Here is a 17,519-nt window from a genome sequence, read left to right on the forward strand (position 1 = left end):
GGGGATGGAGATGCCGCCCAAAGTGAGGACCCCAGGGAGCCTTTTCTGCCTGCAGCCTCAGGCGTGTGCGGGCAGGAGGAGAGGAGGAAATGGATTGTGTAACTCTGTGTGTGTGTGTGTGTGTGTGTGTGTGTGTGTGTGTGTGTGTGTGCGCGCGCGGTTGTCAGTCTGATACTGGTACTTGGTTCAGTGATGAGTGTGACTGACCCACGCTCTTGCTGCCTTCCCCTCCCTCCCCTCAGCCCTGTGTCTGCACAGAGCTATGTCCCCAAGAGAAAAGTCCAAGACTGAACCCCAGGATGAAAGTTCCCAGCAAGAAAGCACAATCCTGGCCTTGGGATGGGGCTTTTAGAGCTAAAAGTGTCTCCGAAACAGACTCCTGGGAGGAAATGGTGAGAGGGGTCCTTACTTGGAGGCAATGTGGGTGCTGCTGCATTTTTCAGAACCACAGCATCCCCTTAACTCTGAGGTGGTTAGGATAGGAGTCGGCTATCATGTCAAAGACAGGCTCCCATCTGGTCACAGGCATGAGGCAGAGCTGATGTGGCCCTGGAGGGGACATTACCTATCTGGCTGTGCTCTAAGAAAGGCTTGGTGTCTCATGATTTCCTTCTTCCCCAGTCCTGCCAGTCTTCACAAGAAGGATCCTGAAGAGAAAGGAAAAAATTTTCCCCATCTAAAAGTGCAGATCAGGTGAGCTTCTACTTTCTCTTTGTTTGTAAATGCATTTTTATTTTTAGTACCTAGAAACATTTGCTTTTCTTTTTCTGAAATATCAGTGGCCTATTCTAGCCCTATTCTTCTTTCCCAATAAATGAGCGGCCATACAGATGGGTCACCCTCTCATTCACTTTTTGTAATAGTAAATATATATCCTGAAGTCTAAAGTTACAACTCTGCTTAATAAAGCAAATGAGATGAATATTTAAGTGGAATCACATCATTGCTGTCCTGCAGAACCTCAGTTTAAAAGTGAGGCAAGAGCAGAGGTGGTCTGATTGGTGTCAGTAACATGGGCATCTGCTTTTTAAGGTGTTTAGAGCAGGAATGTGATTGGAAATCACGGAAATCTGTCATCATGTGTAAGGTTTTTTCTAGGGAATTGATGGGTTGAGATTTGCTTATGAAGAGTTTGTCAAAAGAAAAAAATGTGCATATGAGTGAAGTAAGATTCATTGTGATGAACAATAATACTCCAATTTTAAATGTTATATGAATTTCATTTACTATTATTGGGATTCAGAGATATTTTACAAGGGTTATATCCAAAGTGATGTTTCAATTGATTATTCAGTGGAGAGAGGGGAAATGAATCAAACACTGTCTGTCTGCTTTGCCCACATTTTCTTATTTAGTCTGCAATGCCCCTCACCTGATATGTTCATTCAGAGGAGAATTTTATCTGTGGAAAGGTCTTATTATATTGAAGAAGAATGTTCACGAGTTGTTAGTCTTTATTTATAATGGTCATACTGATTCCCTTACTATTCCCACACATGTCAAACAGATTTGCTTCCAAGATTTTCAAATATTTTTAATTGGATATAGATTTGTTGTATACTTAATATTATGGAATTGATGCTAATTTTTTTAAAGAAGTTATTCAGTTATATTACATGAAGGACTTGTAAAAAAGAAAGTAAAATAGCCCTGGCATTATGATTAATATTTGGGGGAGGTTTATTTTAGCAAAAGTTTTTTCTGTGAACCTGTATATGTGTGTGTGTATGCATGTGTGTGCAGAATGGAAACTGTTCTAATTGAATATTCAAAGGACACAGATTCCACAACTCTTATTTGGAAAAAGTAATTCTACCAAAGCAGAGGTTTCTTATATCTCCATGAATATAGAAAGAAGGGGAACATGTCAGTGATGCTTCATAAACCTGCCAAGTATTTATACCTCCAAATTTGTATTATATAAATCAACTATGAATAATTATTGGCACAATTTATCAAATAAGATAGCCCTTCAGGATTAAACTTTTTTAGGTTGCTCTTGGGACTTTGCTGGTGGTCCAGTGGCCAAGACTCCATGCTCTCAATGCAGGGAGCCCAGGTTCGATCTCTGGTCAGGGAACTAGATCCCACATGCCGCAACTAAGACCCAGCACAGCCTAAATAAATAAATATTTAAAAAATTAAGTTGCTTTAACAGAACACAGTGATAACCTGTCTAGTCCAAGTATCTTTAAATGCAAACAACATTTTGGAAGGCAGGTTTATAATAGTAGAAAGCAGAATAAAATGGTAATAACTATAAATATTAATGTAAATCTTTACATAGGGCAGGAGAGTAAGATTGAACCTCTTATTAACATTCTCCATTTAATGCCTTATTAGGTTCTCTTTATCAGCTTTATGTTGAACAATGGTGTCTCTTCTTTTGTAGCAGCAAGGATGAGGAGAGATCTACTTAGCACTTTCAAGCCTTGCCTCTAAAATATGTAAAATACCATTATAAAAAAAAGTGGGCTTGAGACGCAAATTTTACTATAAAAATAGCAAGTACAAAATAAGTTCATAACAATGCCATCTAACTTTTATTTAGCAATTACCTGTCACTAAATGCTATGTAATATCCCAGTCTTCGTGACAACTGTAGGAGATTGGTACTGTTCTTATCCCTAGTTTATCAATAAACTAACTGAGAAGTTGGCAGCTGTCAGATTAGGACTTACATTCTGAAAGTCAACAACAGAGTCTGTGTTATGAATGACATTATAATCTTTCCCTTAATTTTACATACTTTTTTTTTTTTTTTCCGACTGCACCACTCGGTTTGCAAGATCTTAGTTCCCCCACCAGGTATCGAACCTAGGCCCTAAGCAGTGAAAGCACAGAGCCCTAACCACTGGACACTCAGAGAATTCCCCATACTTGTTTAATTTGCCTGTATCAGTCAGTAATTCATCAGGAATATCCTTCTCCAACATTAAATATGGACCAGTATAATCGGTATTAATAGGGGCCTTAGTGTGCCATCAAAACTGACCATAATTTTGTATTTAAAATGGATAACAAACAAGGACCCACTGTATAGCACATAGAGCTCTACTCAATGTTACATGGCAGCCTGGATGGGAGGGGGTTTGGGATAGAAGGGATATATGTATATATATGGCTGAGTCCCTTCACTGTTCACCTGAAACTATTATAACATTGTTAATCAGCTATACCCCAAAACAAAATAAAAAGTTCAAAGGGGGGTAAAAAACTGACCATAATTTATTCGACCTGTTGCCTCCTGTAGCTATTTATTTTTCTAACAGTTGATTATTCTAAGTTGTTATATGATAAACATCTTGCACATATATCTTAGTGTGCTAAGAAAAACTGCCTAAAAATGGAATTGTGGTTGAATAACAGACATTAGGGCTCACAGTATGCTGAATCTTATGATAGTAGTTAGAGGAATACAGTATTGAAACATAGTCACTATCCTTAAGTTTCTTATAATATAGCAAATAATATAAAGTCAAAATAGACAGAATAAGCATGAGATAGGAGGTAATAAGGGGTAATAAGGGCTTCCCTGGTGACTCAGTGGTAAGGAATCTGCCTGCAATGCAGAAGATCCCCAGGAGAAGGAAATGGCAACTCATTCCAGTATTCTTGCCTGGGAAATCCCATGAACAGAGGAGCCTGGTGGGCTACAGTCCATGGGGTTGAAAAAGAGCTGGACACGACTGAGCAACTAGACAACAACAGGAGGTCATAAAGCCACTAGAGGTCACATTTCTTGGGAGTTCATAGAGAGGAGATAGTATTTCTCTAGCAACCTCTGTCAGCTTTTGACCAGTTTATTCTGAGTTTAGGGGAACTCTGTGGTGAAAAATGAAATTTAGGCTGTATGATTCATACCAGCTCTGTCCAGTAGAACTTTCTGCAAAGATCGATATGTTCTATATTTACATTCTCCAGTATGGTAGCTACTAGCCACATGAGGCTCTCAAGGACTCGAAATGTGGCTGGTGCAGCTGAGGCAGTGAACTTTCAATTTTACTTAAATTTGATTTGATTTAAATAGCCATATGTGGCTCTTGTATTGGATAGCACAACTTCATATCTTACAGTTTTGCTTCTAATGATGTTAGATTCAAAGTGAGACTAATGGAACAGATATAGATCAGTATCATCAGAAATTTGGGTGGACTGAAGACCCTTTTTTTCTTTCTTTCCTTAGCTGCGCTGGGTCTTAGTTGCTACATGTGGGATCTTCCATCTTTGTTGTGGCTTGTGGGATCTTTGCAGTATGTGGAATCTAGTTCAATGACCAGAGATTGAACCCTGGCCCCCTGCATTGGGAGCTCGGCGTCTTAGCCACTGGACCACCAGGGAAGTCCCTGGAGACCCTTCTGCTGGAGGGCCTGGTCTGGCTTCATGCAGGAAGCCCCTGCTTTGTATCCTGACTTGTGCAGCTTGTTCCCTGTGGTATAGTGAAGGTTTGGCTTCATTTAGGCTCCCTCTTTTCTCTTCTGATTTGTATGTGGGATATTATGGGGATAGAAATACAAAGAAGGCAAAACAGGATCGTATTAACTAAGTCATTTTGGGATTCCTTTGAGACATGGCTGGTCTCAGAGTCTCTTATTCCTCCCCCAGTCCTGGCTTCTCTGGATTCTGTGCTTTTCGAGTGGAGGAAGCCCAAAGAGGACTACCACGTTCTTGCAGTTCTACAACCATGGCCCATGTAAGTTCACGTTTCTCCTCCTTGAGATGCTGTGGTTTTTGAATTCATGTGATCATGTTTATTATCCTGAAACTTCCTTCCTGAGACAGCACTATTGCTCAGGTTGCCCTCAATCACTCTGATCTCAGTGAAGGATGGAGCCACACAACCTAGTGGCCTTCTTCTTTGCCCCTCGTTTCTCTCTCTGGTGTTCACCTATTTCATCACCTCTCCAAGGACTGAGTCTCTCTCAGGACCATTGGGTGAAGTTGCTTGAGGGAAATCCTTGAACTTCTCTCGTTAGAGTCATGATTCCATGACACAGAGATGATGGTCCGTTAAGACTCCACAGACCTGAGTGTTTCCGGTTGATAAGATGGAATTTAGTGTTGATTTTTTTGCACATGATGAGATCTCATATTGTAAGAGGTTTATAAGACTAGGTTGGAGTGTGATTGAGGCCTGCATGTCAGAATCTCAAGGGTCTTTCCAAGGGTCTATCCCCCCAGAAGGATAGATAACAGGACAGAAGTCAGTTTTGTGCTTGAGGAGGGTGTGCGGGTCTCTAGTGACATCAGTGTCATTGTGGATCATCCTACATCACCATCCTTCAGCTTAGGATCCAAATAAGTGTTCCTGATGGATGGTGGTGGTAGCAGGTGGGAAGACCCTCCCAGATCCCTAATAGGGAATGAAGAAAGGCTAAAGGGACTGAGCTTTAGAAAGAAACACTAGGGCTTCCCTTGTGGCTCAGCTGGTAAAGAATCCGCCTGTAATGTGGGAGACCTAGGTTCGATTCCTGGGTTGGAAAGGTCCCCTGGAAAAGGGAAAGGCTACCCATTCCAGTATTTTGGCCTGGAGAATTCCATAGACTGTATAGTCCATGGGGTCACAAAGAGTCAGACACGACTGAGCAACTTTCACTTTTCACTTTTAAAGGGACTGGGGGAGACCTTAGACATTTTGTCCAACCTAAATGCCTAAAAGTGACAGAAGGATTAGTCCGATATATCCACAAGATGGATGAATAGCCAGCCAGTAAATAAAAGAATTTGTCATCTTTTATGACAAGGGAAAATGCTTATGACATTATCTTGCATAATAATGAACCTGAATATTGATTAAATCAAATGTCTGCCGCTGTGCTGTGCTCAGTCATGACTGACTCTTTGCAACCCCATGGACTGTAGCGTGCCAGGTTCCTCTGTCCATGGGATTTTCCAGGGAAGAATATTGCAAGTAGGTTGCCATTTCCTCCTCCAGAGGCTCTTCTTGACCCAGGGATCAAACTCGTGTCTCTTGTGTCTCCTGAACTGACATGTGGATTCATTACCAACTGCGCCAAATCAAATGTCGGTAAAGTCCTATTTTCTTAGAGATTTGGGAGTATTTGGGGGAAAAACAATTCATACTTATTTTTTCTTTTAATTTTTTGAAAGGAAAACAGAACATAACTCACATTTATTCATAGCTTAAACTATTCGCATGATAGGCAATGTGCTTGTTTATATGATTTTATTTCACTGGAAAACTTTATTGATTCATTACATGATATACAGGACATTCTATTTGTAACAACTGTATTCTTCAAAAGTATGTAGGCACTCCATTTTACAAATTATTGATTTTCTTTTTCTTCCATACATGTTACGGGCTTGATGCCAGGTTAACTGCTTGTTATATTGCCTCTTTCCTACAAAGCAGGCTCCCCCTTTTGAAAAGACAGTTAAAACATTGTTTATAATACATGGGTCTGTCATTTCAGATGTCCTTGTCATTCAGGGATGTGGCCATAGACCTCTCCCAGGAAGAGTGGGAGTGCCTGGACCCTTTTCAGAGGGCCTTGTACAGGGATGTGATGTTGGAGAACTACAGCAACCTGGTCTCCTTGGGTAAGGATATCTGCACAAATAATTGACAATCTGCCTTCTGGAATACCAGTTTTCTCCACTGTTGAATTTCAGAGCTGTTTTAAGACACCAGCTGAATGGCTTTCCCCTATTTTGAAAGAATGGTTTGAGTATTATTGGGTTGGAAATGGGCACTTGGTTGAGTGCCATCTTCTCCATCCTTCAGTGACCTTCACTCTTTCCTCTGGCCCTTCCTACAGTTGCCCGTTATTCTACATTATTTCTAGGTTTGAGTCCTGTAATGTATTCAGAGAAGCCAGGTGTCATATAATGTGCATGCTCAGAATTCCTGGAGCTCTTCTGTGTTCAGGTCTGGCCTACCTGCAGAGAGATTAGGTAGTCTCAGAGTTTTGTGTTTTCGTGATCATCAGAGGAGCTTCTACAGTTTATATAGTGTTGGATGGATTAACAATATTCATTTCCTTTTTTTTTTTTTCAGTTGTGCCACTTGGCATGCAGGATCTTAGTTCCCCATCCAGGGATCAAACACACCCCCCACCCTGCAGTGAAAGCACAGAGTCCTAACCACTGGATCATCAGGGAAGTCCCCAATAGTATTCATTCAAAATTGAAGTAAACACATCCCATCCTAGAAGAGACATATTCTCTCTAACCTACTTTGTGGTTGAAAATTCTAGTCTGTGAATCTTACATTTTCTATTGAAAGAATTCTGAGGTAGTGGAAGTATTTTTGAAGACAATATTTTTCTTTTGGGCTTCCCAGGTGACTCAGTGGTAGAGAATCCTTCTGCTGTTTCAGGGGACATGGGTTTGATCCCTAATGGGGCAGATCCCCTGGAGAAAGAAATGGCAACCCACTCTAATATTCTTGACTGGAAAATCCTATGGACAGAGGAGCCTGGCGGGCTACAGTCCATGGTGTCGAAAAAGAGTCAGACATGACTTAATGACTAAACAATAACAAGAAATTTTTCTTTTACTAAAATAAGAACAGCAACAAAAATAATACTGCATGCTAGGCATCCTTGCAAGCTCTTATATATATTAATTCATTTAATTCTCACAAGAGTCCTCTAAGGTAATAAAAGCCCCATTTACACTGATAAAAGCATAACACATGGAAAGAATAACAGCTGGTGAGTGACAGAGTATTTGAACCCAGACCATAGGGCTCCAGAGTCTGTGTCCTCAATGCCTTTCTATACTGCCTTTAAAAGCAGAACAGACCTTTTCCCTCCCCTATTTGGCCTCTTTAGTCCTATGACCATCAATCCATCTAAATGTGAATATTCTTCAATGGCTTTTTCAATTTTATCTATATAGGACTTTCCAGGTGGCACAGTGCTAAAGAATCCACCTGCTGGTGCAGGAGGCATAAGAGATGTAGATTTGATCCATGGGTCGGGAAGATCCCTTTGAGTAGGAAATGGCAACCCACTCTGGCATTCTTGCCTGGAAAATTCCACGGACAGAGGAGCCTGGGGGCTACAGTCCATAGAGTCACAAAGAGTCAGACAGGACTGAGTGCATACACACACACACACACACACACACACACACACACACACACACACACACACACACACACACTTTGACCTAGAGTTTAATATAAATGTAACCAAGTCTAAATTAAGTCATTTTGAACTTAAGGTTTTTGTTTGTTGTAAGTCATGTGGCATTTCTTTCTTGTGAGCAGGATGTTCCACTCCTAAGCCAGACATGATTACTTTATTGGAGCAAGAGAAAGAGCCCTGGATGATAATGAGAGAAGGAACAGGAAGTTGGTTCACAGGTGAGTGAAGGCAGATCAGCCAAGGGGAATCCCATCACACCCTCTGGGTCAGGTAGACACATGGCCCTGAGATGAAGGCTCCTTTCAAAGGCCCAAGACCCAGGGGAAAAGGCCTGATTTCTGGGAAAACATTAAAATCCCCCAACATGAGCCCCCAAAAGCACTTCATTTTTACCCTAGTTTGTCATGCTGCTTATTTCACTTCTCTTCTATTTCCCTCCCATTTCAAAGAGTGAACTGCGTTCTCTTTTCCCCATTGACAACAATTTTATCTATGTTTCCAAGTCCTCGTCTATATTTACACTTCTGTTCTTTTCTCCATTCCATAAAATCATTTTATACACATTTCCAACTTACTTGAAAGCAAGACTGTGCCCAAGTTTAAGTACTATTGATATAGATTCCTACATGTTGTAGTAAAGAAGATGACCTGTACAGAGAAGCAAGGCAATATGGTGGTACGTTTTTATCTGTGGTAATTTGTCTGAATTTTATTCTAAGAGATTAAAGAGAAACCTTTGGGGAAAAAATTATGTACACATTCTCAAAGTGATCTGCGTCAGAATCATCTGATGAAAAAGATTAAAAATAAAGACATTCAGAAGTTGTTCCTATAGATTTTCATTCCTTTGTTTGGGTTGTTGCCCAAAAAGCAGTATACGTAAGGAACTCCCCTGCATTCATCCTAAGTAGGGGGACCACTGACTCAACTTGTTCATCCAATCACTTATTTTACCCTCTTTTAGCATCACATCATTTTCTGAAGCCTTTTGCCTTCTTTCAGATTGTGTGAAAATTTAGAGTTCTCTAAATCAGGATCCAGAAGACAAACAGCTTATCATCTACTTTTGAATGGCTCACAGGCTAAAACTGGTTTTTACATTTTTAGTGGTTGAAAAAAAATCAAAGTAAGAATATTTTGTGAAACAAAAATTTTACGAAATTCAAATTTCTTTGTCCATATACCATATATGGTATTACAACATAGCTACACTTATTCAGTTATATACTGTCTAAGGCTCCCTTCGAGCTTATAACAGCCGAGCTGGGTAATTGTCACAAAGACCATATGTCCTATAAAGGCAAAATTTTTACTATCTGGCTCTTTACAGAAAAAGTTTGCCGACCTCTGCTCTAAAACTCAACTTCTAATCTGTGTTATTCTTAGTTTGTCTTTTATTTTGACTATAAGATGCAATCCCTTATTCTACCCCCAACATAGAGAAATCACATCACAGCATTTGTTTCCTTTTTTTCCTCCAGATTTGGAATCTAAGTATTTCACCAAGAAGTTATTTCCAGAAAAGGATATTTGTGGAATATATTTGTTTCAGTTGCAGACAGTGGACGGAAGTCAAGCTTCTATCCATGAAGACACCATTTTCAGAAATGATTTGCAGCGTAAACATGAGTTTGAGAGACAAGAAGGACATCAAATGAGATGTGCTAGTCAAATGATAATCCAAAAACATGTAGTTCTTCCTCTACATGAGAAAATTCATGCTATAGAGAAGTCATATGAATGTAAGGAATGTAGGAAGGCTTTTAGACAACAGTCATACCTTATTCAGCATATAAGAATTCATACTGGTGAGAGACCCTATAAATGCAAGGAATGTGGGAAAGCCTTTTGTCGTGTGGGGGACCTTAGAGTACATCAGACAATTCATGCTGGGGAGAGACCCCATGAATGTAACAATTGTGGGAAGACCTTTAGGCTTCATTATCACCTTACTGAACATCAGAGAATACATTCTGGTGTGAAACCCTATGAGTGCAAAGAATGTGGGAAGACCTTTAGTCGTGTTCGAGACCTTAGAGTACATCAGACAATTCATGCTGGGAAGAGACCTTATGAATGTAAGGAATGTGGGAAGGCCTTTAGACTTCATTATCAGCTTACTGAACATCAAAGAATTCATACTGGTGAGAGGCCTTATGAATGTAAAATTTGTGGAAAGACCTTTAGGGTACAACGACATATTAGTCAACATCAGAAAATTCATACTGGTGTAAAACCTTATAAATGTAATGACTGTGGGAAGGCCTCCAGTCATGGCTCATACCTTGTTCAACATCAGAAAATTCATACTGGTGACAAACCCTATGAATGTAAAGATTGTGATAAGTCCTTTAGTTTCCACGCAGAACTTACTCGACATCATAGAATTCATGCTGGTGAGAAACCCTACGAATGTAAAGAATGTGGAAAAACCTTTCGTCTCCAAACAGAACTGACTCGGCATTGTAGAATTCATACTGGAGAGAAGCCCTATGAATGTAAGGACTGTGGGAAGGCCTTTATTTGTGGCTATCAGCTAACTTTACATCTGAGGGTTCATACTGGTGAGATTCCCTATGAATGTAAGGAATGTGGGAAAACCTTCGGTAGTCGCTATCATCTTACTCAACATTACAGAATTCATACTGGTGAGAAGCCCTATGGATGTAAAGAATGTGGGAAGGCCTTTCGCCTTCAAGCAGAACTTACCAGACATCACAGAATTCATACTTGTGAAAAACCCTATGAATGCAAGGAATGTGGGAAGGCCTTTGTTCGTAGCAGTCAACTTATTTCACACCAGCGAATTCACACCAATGACAACACCTATGAGTGCAAAGAATGTGGAAAGATTTTCAGTCGTCGCTACAATCTTACTCAACATTATAAAATTCATACCGGTGAAAAACCCTATGTATGTAAAGAATGTGGAAAGGCCTTTCGCTTTCAAACAGAACTCACTCAGCATCACAGAATTCATACCGGTGAAAAGCCCTATAAATGTCAGGAATGTGGGAAAGCCTTTATCTGTAGCAATCATCTTATTCAACATCAGAGAATTCATACTGGTGAGAAACCTTATGAATGTAACGAATGTGGGAAGACCTTTAGTCGGCACTATCATCTTACTCAACATCACAGAATCCACACTGGGGAGAAACCCTACATATGTGACAAATGTGGGAATGCTTTTATTTGTAGTTATCAACTTACCTTACATCAAAGAATTCGCACTGGTGAGATTCCATATGAATGTAAGGAATGTGGAAAGACCTTTAGTCGCTGGTATCATCTTACTCAACATTTTAGACTTCATACTGGTGAGAAACCTTATGGGTGTAAAGAATGTGGGGGTGCCTTCCGTCTTCAAGCAGAACTTACTCGACATCACACAATTCATACCGGTGAAAAACCCTATAAATGTAAAGAATGTGGGAAAGCCTTTAGTGTTAAATCAGAACTTACACGACATCACAGAATTCATACTGGTGAGAAACCCTATAAATGTAAAGAATGTGGGAAGGCTTTTATTTGTAGTGATCAACTCACTTTACATCAGAGAAATCACATTAGTGAGGAATCGCTATGCATAATGTAAAGAGGATATTGATTGGTTGCTAACTTGTGTCTGACTCTTCTGTGACCCCATGGACTAGCCTGCCAGGCTCCTCTGTCCATGGGATTTCCCAGGGAAAAATACTGGAGTGGGTTACCATTTGCTTTCCAGGGGATCTTCCTGACCCACAACTCCTGCATTGCAAGTGGATTCTTTACCATCTGAGCTACCGGGGAAGCCCCTACAGAGGATAAAGTGGCCTTTAGAAAATGCTTTTTATAACAGAGAATTCATAATTAAGAAAAATTTTACTTGTTAGGGAACATGTGGTAATCCCCTTTGCTTCATGCTTAAAAGTTAACAGAGATAGTTTTATACTACATATATTGATTTAAAGAGCTGAAAAAATTAAAGCATCACCCAGTCTTGGTTAACTTTAGAGGATGATACTGCTGCAGTGCATTTCAAACCAAGATGAAAGATACCACCTCCCCACAAAAATTGTTGTTGACCAGTACTTTTAAAAGGCACAATGAAATTGGATTACCAGATAAATAAAACTGAAAGACAAACAAACATACAAAACAAAAGCCCCCAATTTATTTTACTATTTAAAAAAAATATTTATTTTGGGTTGTGCTGGGTCTTCATTGTTGCATGAGGGCTTTCTCTAGTTGCAGCAAGAGGGGGCTACTCTTTCTAGTTTTGGTGCCTGGGCTTCTCATTGCAGTGACTTCTCTTCTTACAGAGCATGGGTTCTAAAGCACAGGCTCAGTAGTTGGGGCGCATAGGCTTAGTTATCCCACAGCATGTGGAATCTTCCTGGACCAGGATTGAACCCATGTACCCTGCATTGCCTTATGGATTCTTAACTGCTAGACCACCAGGGAAGTTCCCCCAATTTTTTGTTATTGGATTTAACAGACAAAAATTGGCCCTGTCATCTTTCTGTGAATAACTCTACAAATATTTGCTCTCAGTGTCTGTACCTTAACTCATTGCAGACCAGAAGCAAACAATCTGTGGACCAGCATCAGTACATGGACCACACTTTATACAGCATTTCAACAGAAAACAATTCTGTTAATGTGACAGATGTGGGAGAAGACTTTAGCCATGGCAAAATTTTTACTAGAGTTCTCATAATTCCACCACTGCCTATGTGATATTGGCAAGACACTCTTCCCCTCTGTGCCTCAGTTTTAAAGTGGTGGTTATAGTTCAGTTCAGTTCAGTTCAGTTCAGTCGCTCAGTCATGTCTGACTCTTTGCGACCCCATGAATCACAGCACGCCAGGCCTCCCTGTCCATCACCATCTCCTGGAGTTCACTCAGACTCACGTCCATCGAGTCCGTGATGCCATCCAGCCATCCCATCCTCGGTCGTCCCCTTCTCCTCCTGCCCCCAATCCCTCCCAGCATCAGAGTCTTTTCCAGTGAGTCAACTCTTCGCATGAGGTGGCCAAAGTACTGGAGTTTCAGCTTCAGCATCATTCCCTCCAAAGAAATCCCAGGTTTGATCTCCTTCAGAATGGACTGGTTGGATCTCCTTCCAGTCCAAGGGACTCTCAAGAGTCTTCTCCAACACCACAGTTCAAAAGCATCAATTCTTCGGCGCTCAGCCTTCTTCACAGACCAACTCTCACATCCATACATGACCACAGGAAAAAACCATAGCCTTGACTAGACGGACCTTAGTCAGCAAAGTAATGTCTCTGCTTTTGAATATGCTATCTAGGGTGATTATAGTACCTACCTAATAATACTTTTCTAAGGATGAAATTTTAATTTTAAAAGACCTTTAGAAGAGAATGTGTTCAATAATATTACTTTCAGTGATATTAGTAAATTCATGTGAGAGGAAGACCCTGTGAATATAAGGAATTTTTAAAAACTGTCCACTATCTTTCATTTTGTTTACTTAATTATGGATAAAGTCTAGTAAAATAAACTTTCACTTCTAAAATTAAGCAGTCATTTCCAGAAACTGATGTGAGAAAGAAATCTCTAGAGTTGATAAGTGTGGAGATTATGAGAGAAAGCTTTTAAAGAATCTGGGAGCACTGTAATGCTTTTTCTTTTATAATCCATAAAGCAGACATGTTACTGTCTGCTTTTTTTGCTCCAAATTCATGATAAATTAGAAACTAACAATGAAAAGACCACTATCTATTTGGAAAAATAAAATAAAAATGCAATGAATAATATAATGGCCTCTCTAGAATCAATGATTGTTAATATGTTCTCTTATTTGCTTTGTATAATTTTTGACATTTTTTACTGTAGTATCTGAGTATAAATATAGACATTAGACATCATGGGGCTTCCCTGGTGGCTCAGACAGTAAAGAACCTTCCTGCAATGCAAGAGGTCCAGATTCATTCTCTGGGTTGGGAAGATCCCTGGAGAAGGGAACTGCAATTCACTCCAGTATTCTTGCCAGGAGAATTCCATGGACAGAGGAGCCTGGGGGGTCACAGTCCATGTGGTCATAAAGAGTTGAACGTGACTGAGTGAATAAGCATGCATGCATAGCCATCGTAACATTTCACCTCTCTGTGTATCATGCAACTCCTGAGAAAAAAGACTGCCTCCTACTCAATCACTGTGTAAGTTCACACTGAAGGAGATTAACAATAGTACCATGTCTGTAATATTACAGATAGATAACCAGTGCCTTAACCCAACTTATCTAAAAGAATGTCTCTGGGAAGAGTAGATTTAATGGTACTAGGAAAATGTTCTGTGGTCACTTATGAACGTCTAAATAATAAATCCCTTCTAAGAAAAAAATGCTCAGTATCATACAAGGACTTGAGAGGCCTACAATAAAGAAAATTTGCTTAGCTTTGTTTATCCTATTGTTGCTTAACCTTTACTAAGGAAGCCTCATTCACAACACCTAATATCTTCAGGATGTGAACCCACTGAAAATGCTGCCATAACTGAAGAAGAGTGACCCTCAAGATGGACAGTCCAGATAACCGTGGCAAGTGCTGACCTATGTTGAGAAAGGAAATGCATGGTGTATTTCTCTGTTGCTCATACCTTCCTCTGCAGTCAACTGCTTGTGCTTTAAATGATACTTTCTACAAAATTAAACACTTATTTGATCTAGTTTTTTTCTAAGAACATACCATGATGTATTTAAACCTCTTAATTTTTAGTGTTCAGGTTTAACAGTTTTTCAGTTTCAGATATATGCTTGTCTGTGACCACTGGTTTGTGTGAACTGGAATTTCTTTAATTGTACACATGGAAAAGTAGAACTGTTCATACATTATATATTCTTTCAGTTATGTTCAGTTCAGTTCGGTTGCTCAGTCATGTCCAACTCTTTGCAACCCCATGAATCGCAGCACGCCAGGCCTCCCTGTCCATCACCAACTCCCAGAGTTCACTCAGACTCCCGTCCATTGAGTCAGTGATGCCATCCAGCCATCTCATCCTCTGTCGTCCCCTTCTCCTCCTGCCCCCAAACCCTCCCAGCATCAGAGTCTTTTCCAATGAGTCAACTCTTCACATGATGGGGCCAAAGTATTGGAGTTTCAGCTTTAGCATCAGTCCTTCCAATGAACACCCAGGACTGATCTCCTTTAGGATGGACTGCAGCCATCAATTTCTCTGAATTTAGAAATGTCCCAGTACTTAATCATTTACTATAATGTTCACTCTATTTGGAGATAAATTCTCCTTGTTGTTTCTAAATAATTTCCTTCAATTGCTAGTGGTTGCTGAATTTTGTCCAAGACCATTTTATTATCTATTGATGAAATCTTATATTTTTCACCTTAAATTTATTGATGTATTGATTTGTTTCTGTTTGTTTCTTGATGTAAGTTTATTGGTGCCTTGATTTGTTTTAATTTAAAAGTAAATTTTAAACAATTCTTGTAATATACTGTGATTTTTTTCGTACTGCTGAAGTTCATTTGGTAATATATGATTTAGAATTTTTCCATCTATAATCATATATGAGGCAGTATTATAGTTTTCTTTTTCTTTGATAAGATTTTAGATTTGTAATTAACTCTTCTCTAAAAACTGTAAACAATCTGCCTATAAAATATAATGAACTTTTATATATTGACTACATCTTTGATATCCTTGCCATAAATTCAGTTAGATCTAGAAGTTTGTTTGTTTGTTTGTTTTAATAAATTCAGTTCAGTTCAGTTCAGTCGCTCAGTCATGTCTAACTCTTCATGACCCCATGGACTGCAGCACACCAGGCCTCCCTGTCCATCACGAACTCCCAGAGCCTACTCAAACTCATGTCCGTCGTGTCAGTGATGCCATCCAACCATCTCATCCCCTGTCGTCCCCCTCTCCTCCCACCTTCAATCTTTCCGGGCATCAGAGTCTTTTCCAGTGACTCAGGGTCTTTTCCTGATTTCTTTCTTTCTTCAGGTGACCAAACTATTGGAGTTTCAGCTTCAGCATCAGTCCTTCCAATGAACATTCAGAACTGATTTCCTTTAGGAAATCAGTTGGATCTCCTTGCAGTCCAAGGGACTCTCAAGAGTCTTCTTCACCACCACAGTTCTAAAGCATCAATTCTTTGGCCCTCAGCTTTCTTTATAGTCCAACTCTCACATCCATACATGACTACTGGAAAAACCATAGCCTTGACTAGATGGACTTTTATTGGTAAAGTAATGTCTCTGCTTTTTAATATGCTTTCTAGGTTGGTCATAGCTCTTCTTCCAAGGAGCAAGAGTCTTTTAATTTCATTGCTGCAGTCACCATCTGCAGTGATTTTGGAGCCCAAAAAATAAAGTCTGTCACTGTTTCCATTGTTTCCCCATCTATTTGCCATGAAGTGATGGGACTGGATGCCATGATCTTAGTTTTCTGAATGTTGAGCTTTAAGCCAACTTTTTCACTCTCCTCTTTCACTTTCATCAAGAGGCTCTTTAGTTCTTTGATTTCTGCCATAAGGGTGTTGTCATCTGCATATCTGAGATTATTGATATTTCTCCCGGCAATCTTGATTCCAGCTTGTGCTTCATCCAGCCCGGCATTTCTCATGATGTCCTCTGCATATAAGTTAAATAAGCAGGGTGACAATATATAGCCTTGATGTACTCCTTTCCTGATTTGGAACCAGTCTGTTGTTCCATGTCCAGTTCTAACTGTTGCTTCTTGACCTGCATACAGATTTCTCAGGAGGCAGGTCAGGTGGTCTGGTATTCCCATCTCTTGAAGAATTTTCCACAGTTTCTTGTGATCCACACAGTCAAAGGCTTTGGCATAGTCAATAAAGCAAAAGCAGATGTTTTTCTGGAACTCTCTGGCTTTTTTGATGATCCACTGTATGTTAGCAATTTGATCTCTGGTTCCTCTGCCTTTCCTAAATCCAGCTTGAACATCTGGAATTTCACAGTTCACATACTGTTGAAGCTTGGCTTGGAGAATTTTGAGCATTACTTTGCTAGTGTGTGAGATGAGTGCAATTGTGTGGTAGTTTGAACATTTTTTGGCATTGCCTTTCTTTGGGATTGGAATGAAAATGGACCTTTTCCAGTCCTGTGGCCACTGCTGAGTTTTCTACTGGCATTTTGAGTGCAGCACTTTCACAGCATCATCTTTTAGGATTTGAAATAGTTCAACTGGAATTCCATCACCTCCACTAGCTTTGTTCATAGTATGCTTCCTAAGGCCCACTTGGCTTCACATTCCAGGAAGTCTGGCTCTAGGTGAGTGATCACACCATTGTGGTTATCTGGATCATGAAGATATATTTCATATAGTTCTTCTGTGTATTCTTGCCACCTCTTCTTAATATCTTCTGCTTTTGTTAGGTCCATACCATTTCTGTCCTTTATTGTGCTCATCTTTGCATGA

General features: G+C 39.9%; 1 protein-coding gene across 1 annotated transcript; it reads left to right on the top strand.

Moving 5' to 3' along the window:
• On the top strand, window positions 11-11,831 carry LOC102187255 (zinc finger protein 546). Its single transcript, XM_005692408.3, is given in 6 exon segments — window positions 11-22; window positions 4,606-4,635; window positions 4,637-4,693; window positions 6,438-6,564; window positions 8,240-8,335; window positions 9,599-11,831. Coding segments are annotated over 6 exon segments (2,439 nt in total). The 3' UTR covers window positions 11,716-11,831.

Source organism: Capra hircus, chromosome 18 (assembly GCF_001704415.2).
Source record: "Capra hircus breed San Clemente chromosome 18, ASM170441v1, whole genome shotgun sequence".
NCBI lineage: Eukaryota > Metazoa > Chordata > Mammalia > Artiodactyla > Bovidae > Capra > Capra hircus.